The sequence below is a fragment of the Naegleria gruberi genome (assembly GCF_000004985.1).
Source record: "Naegleria gruberi genomic scaffold NAEGRscaffold_2, whole genome shotgun sequence".
NCBI classification, from domain to species: Eukaryota; Heterolobosea; class Eutetramitea; order Acrasida; family Naegleriidae; genus Naegleria; species Naegleria gruberi.
Window position 1 is genome coordinate 570,587 of NW_003163325.1, and position 19,545 is coordinate 590,131.

Below are 19,545 nucleotides of genomic sequence, written 5' to 3' on the forward strand. Positions count from 1 at the left end.
AATCATTAATGTTATTAATGTTGAATGAAAGTTAGAATTGATTATTGTCTAACAACTGGCATACTTGGAGGTTTAGTAACAAGCGAGTATCTTGGAGGTGGTGCATCCATTCTTATTGTACTCATTTCAATACTCTCACTCACAACAATTTCCTTACCTATAGCAGGAATTTCTTGTTGCTCAAATACATCGAAATAGCTATTCTCAAAGGCATAATCAATTTCATTGGAATTATCAAACCCACCAGAAATAGCTGGTGCTGAATTGGCAATCATTGTTGGAGGTCTCAGAGACATTCTCTTCGAACGTCTATCTTTGGCCTTATGTTCATCATCCTCTTCGACAACTAGTTCATTTCTAATCCATACATAATTTCTAATGAATGGAATGACAAAGTTGAGGATCAACAGGAGAGCAATGGTTGCTCCATTGATAACGTATAAAATGATGGATTGATTAGAGTTAGAAATAATGAGCCAATCGATTCCCAATTCCTTAATGTCCTTATATCTCAATAACCAATAACCAAATAATAAATTGAATGAAAGTACCAAGTGAAGAATGGAGCTACTAATGGAAAGGGTAATGTCATGGTAAGGTCTAAATAGAATCATGTACACGGATACAATGAACATGAGTCCACTACCAATAGGTGCTTGAAGAACAAGATTGGTATTCAAGAATGAAACCAAACAAGTCATGGTAATAAATTCAAACACATAGAAAAGGAATTGATATTTAAACATATTTTTGAATGATTCAAAAACAACACTAATACTACTCGTACTATTTCTAATACCATTGATATACTTTTTGAAAATGATATTCTCATTCTTCTTGATAGATTTGAGAAGTAGCTTTCTTTCCTCAGTGGATATGGATTCCTTAATAGGTGTGCTACTATTATCAATCTTTTTGATTTTTTGTTTGTATTCCTTTTTCTTTCTTCTGAGTAATAATAAATCATCATTAATAGAATTTTCATAGATAATCTTTGAGTGATTCTTGTAAATAAATATGAAAATCATGAATGGAATTAAAATTAAATAAAAGATACCAAATCCAATAGAAACCCAATACATGATTGGGAATTTAAGAGGTTTGAATAATGACTCTGGACATGCTTCATTATTGAATATACGTAAGTTTGAAGTATTTCTGAAAGAGAGAGTCGTGTTGTAATTTTCAACCATCCATATTGGAACAGTGGTACTGTTAGTTGTTGCCAATCTTACCATATTACTTTCACATTCAAATGTAGAAAAGATACTTCTCACACAAACAAAGTAAAAAATTGTAAAGACAATCCACAATAAACGCTGTCTAATCTTGATAAAGTTGATGAAAAACATTTGATCCTGATACTTGACTCTATAAATTATAAGATATACAACAAAAATAGCAAATAACAACAGCAATACTGCAACAGAAAATCCAAATAATCCCCAAACATCTATTGCACTTGGTAATTCTCCTCTTGCAAATTCGTCATATGTTGATGGAAAGACAGCAAATGAACCAGCAGCAACAATAAAGATTAGTAATATAAAGCAACATATACATGTAAACATTGTCCAACATAGTTTGCTCACAAATAATTTTACAGATGTCTTATAGTTGGGGTTCAGCAGGAACAATATTAGGAAAACCCCTGGTAAAATCATTTCCCATGAATATATGAAATAGTAATTGTTAAACTTGATGGTTTTCCAAATTAAATCCAAACTATTAATTGATAGAACATTGTACTTGATAATCATATTATAATAGTATGGCCAAGGAATTGAGAATGAATAACAAATAGAATATAATTGAAAGGCAAATAGTAAAAAGTAAATCTTTTCAAATACACCATCAAACAAGTTGGTATATTCACCCTTGAGTAGAAGAATATCTTGATATTGTTGTAAAATCTTAATATTAGAATAATTGTCTTGAATAAATTCAAATGGTACCAAAGTTCCATGAGGATCCTTCAAAATCATGTCTGAAAACTTATCATTCGAGAGTAAACCTGGATGATGATAATTAGGAATTGTTTCATCTAGTGGAAGAGTAGCAGTTGTGATATTTGTCCAATTCTTGGTAGGTGAAACTTTAATTGCTTTTGTTTTAGAATTTGGATCATTGCTAGCTGCATTAGTTGGACTTGATGGACTTGTTGGAGATTTGGGTCCAGAATCGTGTCTGGAGAATAAACCTCTAACAGTTTCATTCAAATGTTCTTTTGATAATTGTTCAATGATGGAATTTCTCACTGCTGAATAAGTGAGTACAGGTCTAAGAGCAAATCCTTTTCTTTCGATAATATTTCTCAAACGATTAATTTCAATAATTGTAATGGCCTTATCATTGGATGTGACCATTCTACCATCAATTTCATCCAAAGTTCTAATGTGAGACATTAGCAAGAGTCTATAATCACTCACAGGAATATTAAATGATTTAAAGTAGACAGACTTTGGTCCAATCAATTCAATTTTGGATTCAGCTCCTATATACATTTGATTTCTATCATTATCAACAATGGTTGTTTGTCTACTGAGAGGTTGAGTACTAGTGGTACCTCCTTCATTAGGAGGAGCAACACCTCCCAGGTTGTAGCTACTCTTTTCCTTATTTTTCACATTTGAAACAAGTGTTGTATCATAGAGAGTGACCAGACTGGAAAGAGACAATAATAAAGTATAGAATTGGTTCAATTGATTGATTTGATCATCAATTTGAATATTTGTGAGAGAGTTTGGTGATACATTGTAATGATTTTGTAAAAATTGTGAAGCAAGCAATTGAGATTTAGAAAGTGGGAAGGGATTAGTAAAATCATCAACATTTTGTAATAAACGCAAAGTTGAAAATACTTGAATGTAATATTTTGCTGGATCTAAGAATAATTGACCGCCACATCTTTGAATGTAAAGGGTACGCAAAGATCCAGAAGATCCAATTATATTCAAAATAAGCTGTTCATCCTGAACTGATATATCATTATCTCTAATATCGAGATAGTGCAACTTTTTCAAGTTTGAAAACAATGCCTTATCCAGTTGTTTGATCAAGTTACCTCGTAAATCTAAATGGGTGAGTAAATGATAATCTTTCAAGCTGTTCAATAATTTGATTCCCTTATAGTTCAACTTTAATGTAAGAGATTCTGTATCGTTATATTTGCATTCGTTCAGAGTTAATCTCAAACGAGTTTGTTCCAATTCGTGGAAAGTAAGTTCCTTTGCAATGGCATCACATCTTTCACTGACTGTAACGAGCTTTCCATCCAACTCAAATATCCAATCTGGAGAACGAGCAGATTGAAGTTTGGAAACGATACTCTTACGTGTCTCTGTATATTCGTGTGAGGTTTCAAAGGTTGACGCAATTACACGATCTGTTGTCTCCTTTTCAATAGATCTTGATTGAATATTCATCTTGTAAATAGGATTATAAATCAAGGTGAGCTTTTTAAGAGACTTCTTATTATCAATAAACTTGGTGATAACATCAACACTGGATATTAAATTGTATTGTAAATCCAATTCTTCAAGCTCTGTCTTTTCCAATCCAGAAAGTGTTAATGCAGTATCTGTTATCAAATTCTTTGCTAGGGATAATTTTCTCAAGTGGAGGAAATTGGAAAAATCTATAAAGTCCAAACCAGAACCAGACAAATCCAATGATACTATACTCACTTGATTGATCGTTACTTTCCATATTTCTCTCTCCTTAACTGTTTGCAAGTATTTTTTGAAAATAGAGGCTTGGAACTGGAATGATTTGGGATTTCCATCTGAAAGTGGCCAATTATTTACAATTTCATTCACAGTAATTTCCTTTTCATCAATTTCCCATAATGGGCAGAAAATATTTGCAAGTCTAGGAGTCTTGGAAATAATGGTATTTCTCACTTGCTGCTCAGTGTATTGAGTAAAGTTTGCATCTTCATTTTCATCAGAAGATGTATAAACACCTAAACATTCAAGGAATGGGTTTTGGTTAACAATTGCAATCACCTCATCCAAGTCGGTGAGTTTGTTATTTCTCAAATCGAGAATCTTTAACAATTTCATTTCAAAAATACCAGGACAAGAAACAGAAAGTTTGGCATTGAATTGGTTACCTCTCAACAATAATTTTTCCAAATTCTTGAAAGCTCCAATATAGTTATCCAATCTATCAATACCTGATTCGTTCAAATTGATTTCAAATATCGAGAATGCCTTGCTGAGGTGATATCCCTTTTCTTCAATGACCTTTTGAAGTCTAGTCTCTTCTTTTTCATTCCATACCAATTGACGTTCTTGGCTAGTAATTTTAGTGTTAAATATGACTAGTTTTAGACCACCTCTCAAACTATTTAAATCTTTCAAAATCTTAATTTTGTAATTCTTTTGCTTCTCTAATTCTGGATTTCCATAAAGAGAGACCATTTCCAAGTCGTACATACGATGTAACATATTGGTAATATCTACCAACTTGTTCGAAATATTGTTAAATCCTAAATCAAGATATTTGATTTCTCTACACTTCTCCAAACCAATATCAAGAATATTATTGATCATATTGTGAGAAATATCCAAGCATGTGAGGGAAATAAAATGTGAGAAATCTGTACCCACATCCTTCAAGCCACAATCTCTCAAGTAAAGCTTGGTAATAAGAGAAGGATCGTACATTTTACCAATTACAATCTCCTTATATGAAAGTTTAAGTTTGTCTGTCAATGGAGAATTAACCACCTGAGCAACAATAGAAAGGTTGAATCTGAATTTTAACTCTTCAACTTCAGAAAAGTCTCTCAGGACCTTTATAATTCTTGACCTCTCAATAATATCAATCTTGATATCATCCAAGAATAGAAGTCTGTCGTTTCTATCTAAAAGGAGCTTGAGCACAGATGCTCTTCTCACTGACTCGGTTGAATTAAGGTTTCTATCAAATTGTAATTTGGAAAGATCAGATGTAATATTTACATAAATTAAATTACTAAGTTTTGATAGAGAATTAATAACTGGATCTCTATCCAATTTAGGATTACCAGACAAGTTGATAAACTTTAAAGATTTCAAATTTTCAATGCCATTAATAGTGATGAGATTATTTCCATACAAGTCAACATATTCAAGTGAGATGAAAAATCCCAAATCAGCCAAAGTTAATGCACATTTTGGAAGAATCAACTTGGTAACAATAGACATGTATTGCCCATTACATAATTGCCTCAATTGATGGTGACCAAAATAATTGATAATTGAATAGTTCCATCTCAATCTACGTAAATCATCATCTTGGATATTGTCTGAGAAAATTTTGATAGATTTAAGTCTGTGCTCGATGGTGATCTTGATATCATCTAATTCCAATAAGCCTACACAACGGTTATCACCTTTCAAATTAATAGTCAAGTAAACAATAAAGTACCAAATACGATTTTCTTCCTTTTCAGTTGTATCGTATGGATTTTCACAAATCCACAATTTTCTTAACGAAGGAATATAGGTTAACACTCTAAGACAGTGAGTTTCAGAAATTGCATTATCATTAATGTTGAACTCTCTCAGTTTTTCTAATCTTTCCAACCCACAACCTTTAATAGTGGTAATACTATTCTTTGAAAGGTCTAATTCCTTGATATTCACCATATTTCCAATATGAAATTCGGTCAGTCTTGCATTTGATAAGGATAGTGTAGTAATATTTTCTGGTTGCCAAGACTCGAGTTCTAATCTTTCACATAAAGCATTCATTCTTTCATCCCACTTAAGGTATGAAAATGTCTTTCTGCTTACTACAGTTCCATAGACATCATTTGCATTCTCTCTCTCTGAAAATGAAACTGTTTGTCCATTGAGTGAAATTATTCTTGGACATGTTCCAATTAGGATAGGTCTCCAATTTCCAATTTTTTCTATTGGATTATCCATAACAACCAAATGCTCAATGAATGGAGATGCTTGTAGCATTGGTAAAATATTATCCATTACAGAAATGTTATTAAATCTAACATCCAATACTCTTAGTAATGGTAGATTGATACCAACAAGGGTATCCAAATTCATACATCTCATTACAAGTACAACACAATATTGGTATGAGGACAACTATTAAAGATTAACTATTAAAATATTTCCACTTTAAACATACCCTTTGATGAAATTTATCCGATTTGATTCTAATATTTTCCAAAAGAATTTTTTGAATAAATTGAGGTTGTACTGAATAAATATCCTCAGGTTTAGATATTGTTTCCTGAGCAGTAAATTGATCAAATCTTTTCAATGGAGGTAAATGAGGAGAAAATTTAGAAGGAATAAACTTTTTAAATGGTGTCTTTTCTTCACTCAATCTTATTGAATTGTATTTGTCCACATCAATATGTTTCGGAAATAAACCCATTTGAGGTTCATTCTTATATTTTGGAGGATCAGGAAGAGCATTTAAAATATCACCCGAGGTTACTATGATTAAAATCAAATTATATAATGCTTAGTATACAAAACCTACAATTTAACATGAGAGTGAGAGTCTGAGGGAATTGTTTTTCAATCTCAAACACTTGCTTGTATTTATAGTTAGCAGAAATATCTCCTAACTTTAATCTTCCTCTCCTAAAGTAATCAACTGATTTTGGATTTAAATATTCTAAATTTTCCATAGTTTTACATTCTTCACCTGCACTAAATGTAATACCGTTATCATTCACGTGATTGTTCAATCCTTGAATATTAGCAGTTTCTATATCATCCTCCGCACTTGCTAAGGATGATAGTTTGGAACTGAACATTTTTTAAGCCTTAATTTTAAAATGAAGAGCGGCACAAAGAAATCTCTCCTGAGAGTGGATTTTTTGGAGGGAAATGGAGAGAATTGAATTTGGAACTCTATGGATTTTCAACAAGTACTCCCAACGAATAGCTGTTTACAGTTCAACAACAACACTGTGTTGCTTCAACGGGTTAAGATATTTCACTTGTTTCATTCTCTCTCAGCACCATTCCCAGTGAAAGAAAATGGTATGAGAATCTACATAATAAGAGCAAGTGTAACAAAGAGAATAAAGTGATACAAAGTCTCTAGAGTAGAATCGAGAAGAAACTTGGGAGAGAATACACTCCAAACAAACAAGTGGTTTTGCATGAGGAGGAGGACAAATCCGCTCATTAAGATTTTTCCAGACCTCAATAATAAATTGTATACCTGGACATTGAACTTGTTCCCTTTTCTATTATGGATGGTCCAATCATTTTCCATTTCAATGGTTGCAAAAATTTCAAATATCATTCTTGGAGCGTAAATTTTAACAAACAGGGAAAATCCAATTAAAAGAGGATGATAAAAAGTCAATCCTTGATAAGCAATAGAAAAATCAATATTGGCTATGGAAATACTTCTACCAAACCTGAAATAGCATGAATATGCAAATATTTGACAAATGAACAATTTGGAAAAGTCAGTCAAGGTTCCACTGATTGATGTTCTCGCACGCTTCGTTTGTAGAGAGTGGTGCCTCTTCATGACATGATTCAATAGAATAACCTGAATTGTACTAATTAAAATCAATGGATAATTACAAGTATGCTCATTCAGGAACCAAATGAAAGAAAATAGCATGAATGATATAATCCTCTCTGTTCTCAAAATAATGGCAACTAGTAAAGCCATTATGCATGATCCCACATTGATAATAACAATATTAATCCTATCAGAAAGTCCCAACTGACCCTCTAACAATTTAAAATCCAATACATAACACCATACCAAAATGCAAGGAGCGAGTAGGGCCCCTCTCAACAATTTTCTATCATTCAATTCATGATACTTCCAATAATGTGCTGCCATTAGAAAAAGTGCAATCAAAAAAGATGCCATTTCAATAATCTCTCTCTTCGAGGTTTGAGTTTCCGAATATTGGGAATCCTTGACACCGCTAACATTCCAATTTCTTGTCATGGAATCCAATACTAACATGGCGAGTATCCACTTGTTATTCTCCAATTTGAAGAAAATAAATAGTAATATAAATGCTGCAAAGTAGTACCATATATGGTGTTCTTCTTCAATGAGACTGCTCGATCCATAACTTGCCAGATGGATAATAATCATTCCAACAAATATATAATCATTGGAAATATTGAATCTCCTCAAAGAATTGTTCCTATATAGCAAAAACACAAGAAGTGCAACAAAAATGGTAAGGAACGCTAAACCTACTAAGACTGCTCCCAGTTGAATACTCCCGCTCTTTTTAATGAGCCTAGAGCTCATATCTGAAAGTATGTCGAAATAATTTTCAATTTGATTAGTTCTGTTAAAGTTATTATTTTCAACACTCTCCCATCTTTTCAAATATTCAATATATTCTTGATCATTCACATTTTGCAGCAATTGAGCTGCATTGGAAATGATACTTGTGAGTGTAAATTGTTCTTTAAAAATTACTATTAATATAATCAATATTATATTATTCAACTTACCACCAAAAGGTAAAAACAAATCGAGAATAATCTTTCCCACACTCAATTCTGGAATTGGAACACCGGTCAAGAGTGAAATAGTTGGACAGAAATCTATTTGATTAACTGTGCCTCTGTAAATTGTTTCCTTTGATTGGATTAGTGGATGAATAAAAGCCAACACTGCATTGGTTTCCATTGGTGTACTACCACCATGATTTCCATCATTGGTCATTCCATGGTCACTGCCGATAACAAAAAGAGTATCATTGATACGAGATAGAATTGGTTCGAAAACTTGATCATTGTAATATTGAAATTTTTCTTTAAATTCCATTTCAGAAGCATGCATATGTCCAAGATGATCAAATCCAAGATAGTGCAATATCATCAAATCCCAACTGTTTTGCATTTGCATTTCTTCATTGATATGTCGTGTGACATTATTGTCAACAATTACAGTATCTGTCACATAGAGAGAATGTGTGGAATCACTTCTTGATTGAAAAATATTACTTTCAGATTGGCTTACCAACCTGAACCAAGTTTCATCCCCATGTAGTAAAATTTTCCAATCTCCCTTTTTCAAATTATACAAAAATCCACTACTATTAACTATTTTTCTTTTCAACTCTTTATCTGGTCCATCATTCGATTCGGTGGAATGATCCTCAGTGACAACATTCATTACAACATCTACAAAATTTGACATTTGACCATTTACAAGTGATCTCAATTTTGGAAGGGTAACAGTTGGTGCATGAGCATAACTTGTGAACCATATAAAATTTTCCTTTCTATTGTGAATAGAGCTAAGTAGTGATGTATCATCACTATTCAGTGCATTGTCAAATCTCATTGATCCAAGAGCATCAATTAAAATAAAAACAATCTTGTTGACCTTTGGTTGATTATTTTCTTCTAATAATTCCAATTTTGAACTCTTTATCAATTCTTTTTTAATTTCCTCTAAATTTCTATTCGATTGAGAAGTGATTTTATCACCCAAAGGAAAAAATCCAGTAAATGTCAAGTAAATTCCAAACAAGTAGAGAGAAAATAAAATCCACACTATTAAATTATTTTTGATTCGTTCTGTTGAACAACAATATATTATTGATGCCGATGATGATTCGGAATTGTCATTATCATCATGATTCGTCATTAATTTCTTCTCCTGTTGTTTTGACATTTTTTTTTTGAAAATCAAAACAAGTGGATATTAAAATTGTGTAACGGTAACCTCTCTACTCTTTTCAAATCAATTCAATTAATATTAAAATTATTAAAATGTTCAACTCTTATCATTCCAAGTTATATTACAATTATTAAGGAATTTTAAAAAATTGGAGGTAAATTTTCTAATCATTTCAAGTAAATTGTTTAAAAAATGAGACAAAACTTTTGTAGAGCCATCCGCTCATTCGCTTCTTCATCTGCCCTCCGTAAGAATTTTACTTCATCCTCCTCTAGTAGTAGTTTCAAGATTTCAGGAGCAGCTTCATTCCTCACCACTTCACAACAACAAAATAATATAATGAATTATAGCTCATCGACAGCTATTCAAGCCATAACACAAGAAGGCGGAAAGAATAATAATTTGTCTGGTTTTAGAAATGTTAGATCGACAGGATTGGCTACCCAAGTACTTAGCTTGTGTGTATGCTCAGATGATGGTACGTAAGTGTCTGGTTTAATGATAATTTTAATATTTACATTCAAATAGATGATTGCTGATAAGTCTGCGGTTGTTTTTGCTCTTTGAGAGTTTAGGATACTTTGTAACGATAATTTTGTTATTACTCTTTCCCTTTCATCTCTTTCCTACCATACTAAAGTAACAATATTGTTGTTGGACTATTAAAATTATTTTCTTAATATTATTTATGTGTATACATTGGATTAATCGTTTGGAATTTTCTTGAATGTTTTAGTAATATAGCAATTATTAACATTTTGATGAAATTGATATCAATTCTTTCCGATTGCTTCCTAAATCTTTCTTTCTATCATTATTTAACATGTTAATACAATTAAAAGGAAATGATGATAAAAATCACATTATATGTACAATTTAATAAGAGATATACATTGCTTATTGCAAAGTACCAGCATTGACCAATGAATCAGCAACACCCTTCAAGAATGAGTAAGCATTTGGATTCTTGTGTGGTTCAGAAAAACTACCAACAATGACAGCTGACTTCAAGACAACTCCTGATACGCCTTGCTTCTTTGTGGAAGAGAAACCTTGGAAGTTTTCTTCATCAGCAACCAAACCCATATATTTGACACCACCCAAAGTAATACCAGTAGCAGGAACAGAAGATGGATTAGCAACTTGACCAGCCAAATTCTTAGCTTCTTGAGCAGTGACGGCCCAACCATCAGTAACACCCCAGATAGTACCATCTCTACCCATGATCAAACCCTTTTGGATCAAACCATTTGATGGAGCAACGAATTGAGAGTCAACGAAAGGAGTCCAAGACATTTTGTGTTAAATTATTTATATTTGAAATTAATAATACAATGCTGCTGCTGATGTGTACCTATTAAATAGGTTTGTTCATCATAATGGATTGACAGGTTTAATGTCTTGTCTTTCAAAAATTTAACATGTCGTGTAATGACAAGTGCCATTCAAGGAAATAAGGGGCTAAAATTGTATTGTGACTACGAATGTATTTACAATGAAAATCTTCTTTACAGTATTTGTGTGTTTAATATTGTATCTTTCATCAATAAGGTAGAAAATGTAAATCTCTTGATTGTAAACATCTATTTTCCAAATACATTTGAATACTCTTTAGGTTTTTATAATATTATAATAAATGTTAGTTAACTTTGAACTCAACATAATTACAAGCTTGCAATTCGAATGGTCACAATGATGAACTTGGTTGGTTCCACAAAATTAAAAAAAATGTTCAACTATCAACCACACCAACCATCCATCAACTCCAATACTAATAATACTAGTAGCACCATCACCACTCCACCACTCACTAATAATCCATCAATCTTTCCACCCATTCCTTCTTCTTCATCAACATTATGGAATACAACTATCATGCCGCAACAGTATGGTCAGCATATGAATCAGATTCATCAAACTCTACTGCTCCATTACTTCTCGTTCCATATGATATGAGAATGAGTTCAATGGATACAAGTTGTGGTAATAATTTGGAAAATTTGAATGAGGAAGATGGAATGATTGGTGTATGCACTGGAGAATTGAGTGAAAGTGAAGAATTTCCTTTCATTCAATTGATTTTTAGAGATTCTGTCAGAATTGAAAGAATGATTATTGGAGCTTGTTCTCTTGATGTTTGGGGAAATGAATATTTGCAAGGTTGTCAAGTTCAATATCTTACAAAGGGCAATGAATGGCAACATTTGGCAATTATTTCATTGGATGGTGACAATCCAGATTGTGAAATTATTCTCAAATCACCAATTGAAACAAACTCAATTCGTGTCAAGACAGATTCTGAATATATTGGATTAGGAAAGTGGAAATGTTTTGGACAAGTAGTTGGTAATGTAACGAGAGGTTTAGATATAGAAAAGTTTCCACTCGATCAAAGTGGAACATCTTTTATTGACATGATTTCAATTCCATATAGAGTCAAGATGAGCTCCAAGTTTGCAAATACTGAGAATACCTTTGCTTCACTCGTGGATGCTTCTGATTTATCAGTTGGTGCTGCTACAAATAATGATATCAATAGCTATATTGAAGCAGTGTTTTTGACACCTGCTCAACCTATTACTCATATTGCAATCAATTCACTTACAAAGAAGGATTGGGGTGTCAAGTATTCCCATAACCTTTTACTTGAATATTCTGATAATGGAGTTGATTGGAAGGTACTTCAAAAGTTGACTGATGTGCATGATAAATCGGCTCCTATTTCACTTGCACAGGCAGTTGTTTCAACTCATTGGAGAGTAAGGAGAGTTGAAGAAGGTTATGTAGCTTTGGGGTTGTTTAAATTCTACACATACCATCACATGTATAATGAATCGGTTGCTCCAAGTCAACCAACAATTTCCAAACCACTCACCTATACTATTACCATGTCAGATGCCGATGAATCGTTAACAAATACTTATCAGTCATTACAAGACCCTTCTGGAAAATCTAGTGGAGCAGGCACTCTTGCTTCAAATAGTCCATTCATTCAAATCTCGTTTGATAGAGTGTACAAGTTGGTTTCATTGGATATTAGACCAATCAGAAAGCCAGATTGGGGCACAGCCTACTTGTCACCATGTTGTATCAAGTACTCTGAGAATGGTACTAAATGGTTTGATTCTGTATCTTTGAGTAATATCAGTCAAGAGTTGACCACCATTGTATTGGATAATATATCTGCAAAGCATTTGAGAATTGTTAAGGAACCTAATGAAGAGGAAGAAGAAGAAGAGAGCTATATTGGAGTTGGTTCTTTAATTGTTCGTGGTTTTTAAATTCAAAAATCCAATTGTACAATATCAAATAAAGTTAAAAAACCTGACATGAGTTTTTCTAATTAAAAACTGTATCGATACACCTTTCCAATGAAATATCTTGTTTAAAATTTTTCATTTCTCTTCCTGCTGGTTCACTACATGCTGGTGAATTTCTTTCTGTTTCATTATTTGGTCTTAGCAGCCCACAATATTGAGTCAGATGATTTAACATGTTTGTGGCTTCTGGAATTGGATTTATGGAAGCTTCTTCTCTTCTTCTAAGAGAAAGTGACAAATCTTGAGGATAGATTGCCTTTTGGTGGTATCTTAATATTGTTTTACCATCAAAATCTGCCTTCAGTTCAATAGAAGACCACTCAGTATCATATTCCTCTGAATCTCTCCTCATATCGGTCACAGTATTTTTTATAAAGGTATAGGTACCAGCTGTTTTTGAATTTGGTTTTGCGAAAGAAAGTGCAGATAAACTTTTAAAGAGATTGAGAGAATCTCTCGAATGATTCCAATTACCCATCTTTCTAGCACTAATCTCACCATCCCAATTATTAATTGTTCCCTTCTTGAGTTCAGGTTTCTTATTTCCAGAAAATGTCATTGTAAACCTGTAAATAAACTCATCAAAATTTCCTCCAGGACGTCTCCTTCAATAATTTTTCCATTTTAATTGAAATTGTTAATACCTACTCTAAAGCTTTAAAATAAACTTCCAAACTCAACTTGTGTGCACTTTTATACTTTTTAAATATTTTAGATTGACTATTTGTTTGCCAAATCATGAATGGCACAGAAATCTTCTTTTTTGCCATAGCATCTTCCAATTCATCATAATCGATCATATTTTGCAAACAAGTATTAAACTTTTCATTACACCTCCGATTGATCAGAGATAAATTATTAAATGTTTGTGCATCAAGATGAGTACAAATTTCATAAAACACTTCATCATCCATTGTATCAAATTTGAGAGGAATAATTTCATCACTATCTGATGATTCCTTCATCTTTTTTGATGACTTATTGACATCAGAGGAGGATGCTTGATTCTTTCTCTTGGTTTGTTTTGGCATTTTTTTTACAATATGATTTTAAATATTTATTTTAAATATTTATTTTTAAACCGGTTTACACAACGACCCAAATGGTAAATGGCTGGCAAAAATCAAAGGCGACTTTTTTTTCGCCGCTTTATTTCTCCCATCCAGTACCAAACTGCTTGGGTGCAGAGTATAAATAAGAGACACAGCTGAGAGGAAGTAAAGAAACAAGCATAAAACAAATCATAAAAAAATGTTCAACACTCAATTCATGAAAAAACTCCAAACCTTGTGGAATCAAGATGAAACCATTCCATCAACACTCAAATCTATAAATTTCAATGCCAATGTTGGTTATGGATATCAAGGAAAGGAAAATCCAGAAACTGTTTTGATTATCAAGGAAGGTACTGCTTCTGAAGCAAAGGTTTATGAAGGTGAAACTTTGGATTGGGATATTAGATGTAGTGAAGACAATTGGGTGTATTATATGAAGAATGGAATGGGAATGACAACTTTGGGATCTGCTTACACAATGGGATGGATGAAATTCCTTAAGGGAGACTACTTTAGTATGATTAAGAATCCAAGTATGATTGGACCATTTATTAAGAGTTTCGAATTGATGAGCAAGGTTTACAAGGACCAATAAGCCAATTTTTTAAAGCAATTTTGTACTATAAACAACTATTATTTTCTAATTGTTGGCATCTTGGTGTTATTTGAAAAGAGCATCTTTATTCAAATCTCAAATATATTACTATTTGAATTGACGCTGTTAGTGTTCGGTTGTAATATTAATAATACTGGAGAGTCTTTCAAAAGAAGTCTTGACAAGTAAAAGTTGTGAATGACATTGTTGAAGGCTGGTCAATTGTTGTTTATCCTCATCTGAAATATAGTCGTGTGTTGGATCTTCATCGTCATCCATAAAGTTTTCAACCCTACTCAAAAGATTACTTGCTATAGAGCATAAAATATCTTGTAAACCAATAAACTTGTTCATGATAATGAGCATTTGTTCAACTTGGAGTCGTGTATTGACTTGAGTCTTTGCAAGGAAGGCCTTTTCAGCAATGCCAGTAAGGAAAGCGTAATGGGCAGCATTTAATTGATCCAAGTCCCCATCATTATCTCTCAAGTATTTGACATCATGAATGAATTTATCCCAAGCACACTCCATTACTTCAAACATTAAATAGAATTGTAAACTCTTCAAAAATCTACTCATATCATGTCTCAATAGAATTGAAAAGTTCAAGGCATTTGATAATTGAGAAAGAACAGTAGTCTTCTTTCTGGGAATGGAACGAATGAGTTGGACAACCTTTTTCCAATTTTCATTGAGTGATAGTTCTACTCGCTTAATATTCCACAAGAATTTAAATATCTTGTGGTAAACCTTCATAATAGGCTTTGCTAGTATTGTATCCAATGGAACTGTAATCTTATAATCCAGATAGAAAACATCCCATCCATTTACATCGCTAGAATTTGTATTAGAATTTGATTTACCTTCAACCTTTAGTGCAACATCCAATCTATTTAGAACATCTTGCTCATCGAATTGGGCATTTGAACCTCTGATTGCACTCTCTAGCAGACCAAGAAGGTCATGTTTGAAAATTGCATTGGAAGGCTTTTTCAAATCATTGCTGTTATCAGTAATGTAAGATACATTATTCGTGAAAAACTTACTTTAGCAATTCAATTAAATGTTGAATAAAATCACCCTGGCCAAGTAAAAGATATTGTTTGATGGCATGACAATGAAGTAAAAACTTGAATTGATCAAGCATTAAGTCGATTACTCTCTTGTTGGCAACTTTTGCTACACAATCAACAACATTTTCCAACTTGGAAATATTGTGGAATCCCAGTCCATCTGTAGATGACTTGGTTGATGAATCCATTGCCCATTCAGCATCTTTACAACATTGTCTGATAAAGTTAATGGTTTTACCAGTTCTCAAAATTTTTTCTGCCAATTGCTTGTCAATATAGAGAGGGACCATATCAACATCTATACTATATTTCAGTGCCCACAGTTTATCAATGCCAATATTCGGGTTTGACTTGATAAAGAACTCTGCGTAAGGATCTTCTAATTCTCCATCAATAACCCAAGATTTTAACATTCTAAATATTGGAGAAGAGGTATGATCTAGAATTCTAACAAATAATTGTTGAACTAGTGGATCTCCATGTTTAAGGAAAGTGAAAATAGTGGAGATCAATATGCCCCCCTTTTTAAATTTACAAGAATCTGCCAATACAGCCAAATTTTTCATAATCTCTGTTGGTTCAATAGCCCATACAGCCAATCTTCTGAAAGTCACGGGTGTATTGGTATTCTCTTGACTTTCAATATGTGTTTCGAGTGTAGATATTGTTTTGTAATAATCCACAAGTTCCTTGTCGATGGCTGCACATAAACTCTGCACAATCAATCCATTTGAGGTGATATTCAATGTTCCAGAATCCACAAAACTTTTTACCTTTTTGTAGAGCCAACCTAATTCTGACAACTTGCTCATTAGTAGTCGAGTAGATTTTGGTATTCCAATTTTTGTATCTACAATATATCGTTCGCTTCCAATATCAAATTTAATGTACTTTCCATCAATTCCTTGAAAGGTGTAAATGATGTCTCTTACCAGTACAGATTCGGCAATTTCAAATTTTGTATTTTCTTGCTCACTGTACGATTGTCTGTATTGTTCAAATGTTGATGATTTAGGCCTAATTTCCTGTGATTGAAGCATTCTTGGATTTTCTTGCCTTTGTGGTGTGGTAGAGTTGAGTTTGAATAAATTGTCTTGGAATGTCATATTTAAGGATGACACAGAATTATCTTGTTGTAAATTGAAAATTCCTAGAGAATTGAGTAAATATACTAGATTGAATTTGTTTTGAATTACAGTTTTTGAATTGAGTTTGTGATATAATTGTGAGAATTGAAAAATTGTATCCGATTTGTTTTCTCTTGCAACTATCAAAATAAAAGATAAATATTGGGATTATTCAATGTAGCTACATACGTCTCTTCTTGATAGTTTCTGTGAGCAAAATTTGATCTTGTGTTTGAACAAGGGTCGGAGAAATCCTACTTGAAAGTAATGATGATAAAAATCTCAATTGCTTATTTACATATTGTTCATACTCTTCATCGGTTTGCATTTTACTTTTGGGAATATTAATCTTGACCAGTTTTTTCAATAAACCAATCACTTGCTGAGATGAAAGTGAAGAAGAAAGAGAAGAGTGGTTCGATCCCATCATTGTATTATATTCTGATGATCCGGAAAGTTGTTGTTGTTGTATGATTGTATTATTGCTGCTAAAATTATTCGAGTTGTTGATTGTGGGCACATTTTGTCTTGGCATCATTTTTTTTTAAATTCAATTTTGGCGCCAAATATTATTTTAAATTTAATAAAAACAATTAATCAATCATTGATTTAACAATTTTTATTTCTGAGATAATTGTAAAAGATTAAATTCGGAAATCAACCGAAATTAATGAAGAACAAGAACTGTCACCAATCAAGTTTCCTTCAGTGAATTTTAAAAAAAAATGGCTAAACACTTTCCTACTCAGTTTGGATCCACTTCTTCACGAGACGATTTTACTAACGATCTACACTTTGTAAAAGCATTCAAGAGGGAAGAAAAAAAAACACCATTATTCTGTGCGAATGATTTTCTCACATTACGAAATGGTGACGTTATTAAAATTAAAATTATTAAAGTATGTTGATGGATGAATTAATAATTCTAAACTAGAGTCGTACAGGGTGAGGAACTTGTAGTTTGTGATATAAATGGAAAGGCTGGTAAGTTTGGAATTTATTGGTGTCAGTGTGTTTATCTTTTTGAAATTAATTTATGCAAATGGAATTACTTTGTTAGATCCATGGTAAGTTTGTAATTCATTGGTTAATGTTTATTTGGAATGAATTTGGAAAAGGTGTCAGATATATGTCAAGGGATTTAATGAAACACCCTCTACAAGTGTTGTTAAAAAGACTTTGAATCCTGTTTGGGATGAAAGTTTTTCATTTATAGTGACTGATAGTGAGCTTCTTTCTGTGGATATTGTATTTAGAGTGATGGATAGAGATATGTTTTCCGATGATTTTATGGGTCAATCGGTTGTATATTTAACTAGGAAAGATTTTTCTCTGAATTGTTTCAAGAATTTCACTTTACCGTTGGTGGGTGTTGATCATGGATTGTTACACGTGTCAATAGGTGTTTTTAGAGATTAACAGATTATAGTTTTAGAAAATCATCCTTAATGTTAACTAATTTTACAAATACAACAATCTAACAATTTTAAGCAATATTTTATTAATACATTGGATGTAGATCAATTTGGCCTTCATCTGCAGAATCTGCCAAATTAAAGTATTTGGAAGCTGTATTAGGAGTACTCTTCATCATGGTCGTTCTCCTATTTTCACCAGCACTTGCTATGGAACTACTTGGGCTTGAACCTAGTTCTTCTTCGACAATGGTTTGGAAATCTTTTTGGTCAACCTGTATTCTTAATTGCTTCTTTTTAGGTATATCTTTTTTGTTAGGGATAACCTTATTCTTAGGTGTATTTTTTACAGAGGATTGATTTTGCCTAGTTGGTGGAGCAGATGATGGCCTAGTACCTCTTTTCTCATTCTTTGGAAGAACGCTCTTATAGTAACCAACAACTCCAGCTGCCTTTTTCTTATTGAAATTATCTATTGGATGAGGATAAGAGTAGCCTTTTCCTTCCTTATTTACAACCATTGAATTTCTCTTTGTTTCCTCAGCAAATTCATCCAGCTCCTTATCAGGTAGAAACTCGTACTATTTGAATAATCAAAATCAATAACTTCATCTTGTTGTTCCATCTTTCTTCGTTGTTGATCCTCTCCCATTCTATTTAAACTCGATAGAACAGAAACCAAAGGTTTGGTTTTCATAACTGGTTCAACAAGACTGTTAGTCATTTATAAGAATACTATCAAAAACCCTTACTACTTACATTTCATCATCTTCTTCCACCAACAGTGGTTGCCAATTTTGCACTGCAGGGGCAACATATTCACTAGCTGGAGAAAACATTTTTTTTAAATTTAAAAATGTAGATTTGAGGCGGGAAATTTTGGGCGCCAAACATTAATTGGTATATAAATAAAAAAAATGGTCAACAATCTGGTGCTTGTATCATAACAAAGTTGTTCTTCATTGGTTGATATTTCCTAATCCCAAAAGATAGCATTCATAACAATTGGTGGTATACCAGGGCGGAGTTTGTTTCAGGAATTATTAATCAAAAAAAATGAAAGCCCCTGTCCTTGCTGTTTTCGTTCTGTTTTTGATGATGGTAATAGTTTCTGCTCGGAGCGCAGAAGGAAGAAGTAACAAACTATCATCTTCTCTTCTTCGTGATCGTAATATTGGTTACAAGAGAGATTTGGAAAAATTTCAAAGGAGAATTGACAGACTCAAAGAACAACTCGAGTTCTTTGCTGAAAGTGACAGTGAAGGTCTATCCGAAAGAGATTTCTTACGTAAATTTTACTTGTCAACTGGAGGTC

At 32.6% G+C, this 19,545-nt stretch overlaps 7 protein-coding genes across 7 annotated transcripts; 2 read left to right on the forward strand and 5 right to left on the reverse strand.

Moving 5' to 3' along the window:
• Window positions 1–41: 41 nt before the first annotated feature.
• On the reverse strand, window positions 42–9,639 carry NAEGRDRAFT_61940 (uncharacterized protein; the record flags this gene model as incomplete). Its single annotated transcript, XM_002682850.1, has 7 exons — window positions 42–6,095; window positions 6,139–6,452; window positions 6,499–6,750; window positions 7,716–7,974; window positions 8,206–8,420; window positions 8,469–8,941; window positions 8,984–9,639. 7 exons carry the CDS (start codon window positions 9,637–9,639, stop codon window positions 42–44), a joined length of 8,223 nt encoding a protein of 2,740 aa, XP_002682896.1.
• An 855-nt stretch (window positions 9,640–10,494) lies between these two features.
• Window positions 10,495–10,958, reverse strand: NAEGRDRAFT_34873 (profilin). The gene has a single exon (XM_002682851.1). It carries the CDS (start codon window positions 10,939–10,941, stop codon window positions 10,543–10,545), a length of 399 nt encoding a protein of 132 aa, XP_002682897.1. The 5' UTR covers window positions 10,942–10,958; the 3' UTR covers window positions 10,495–10,542.
• A 546-nt stretch (window positions 10,959–11,504) lies between these two features.
• On the forward strand, window positions 11,505–12,926 carry NAEGRDRAFT_61942 (uncharacterized protein; the record flags this gene model as incomplete). Its single annotated transcript, XM_002682646.1, has 1 exon — window positions 11,505–12,926. One exon carries the CDS (start codon window positions 11,505–11,507, stop codon window positions 12,924–12,926), a length of 1,422 nt encoding a protein of 473 aa, XP_002682692.1.
• A 683-nt stretch (window positions 12,927–13,609) lies between these two features.
• NAEGRDRAFT_61943 (uncharacterized protein) lies at window positions 13,610–13,996 on the reverse strand (the record flags this gene model as incomplete). The annotated part of the gene is made up of 1 exon (XM_002682852.1): window positions 13,610–13,996. One exon carries the CDS (start codon window positions 13,994–13,996, stop codon window positions 13,610–13,612), a length of 387 nt encoding a protein of 128 aa, XP_002682898.1.
• Window positions 13,997–14,216: 220 nt separating this feature from the next.
• Window positions 14,217–14,615, forward strand: NAEGRDRAFT_61944 (uncharacterized protein; the record flags this gene model as incomplete). The annotated part of the gene is made up of 1 exon (XM_002682647.1): window positions 14,217–14,615. One exon carries the CDS (start codon window positions 14,217–14,219, stop codon window positions 14,613–14,615), a length of 399 nt encoding a protein of 132 aa, XP_002682693.1.
• A 405-nt stretch (window positions 14,616–15,020) lies between these two features.
• Window positions 15,021–17,107, reverse strand: NAEGRDRAFT_434 (uncharacterized protein; the record flags this gene model as incomplete). Its single annotated transcript, XM_002682853.1, has 3 exons — window positions 15,021–15,618; window positions 15,662–16,955; window positions 17,005–17,107. Coding segments are annotated over 3 exons (1,995 nt in total), but the record flags the coding sequence as incomplete, so codon positions are not given.
• Window positions 17,108–18,316: 1,209 nt separating this feature from the next.
• On the reverse strand, window positions 18,317–18,751 carry NAEGRDRAFT_61946 (uncharacterized protein; the record flags this gene model as incomplete). Its single annotated transcript, XM_002682854.1, has 1 exon — window positions 18,317–18,751. One exon carries the CDS (start codon window positions 18,749–18,751, stop codon window positions 18,317–18,319), a length of 435 nt encoding a protein of 144 aa, XP_002682900.1.
• Window positions 18,752–19,545: the final 794 nt, after the last annotated feature.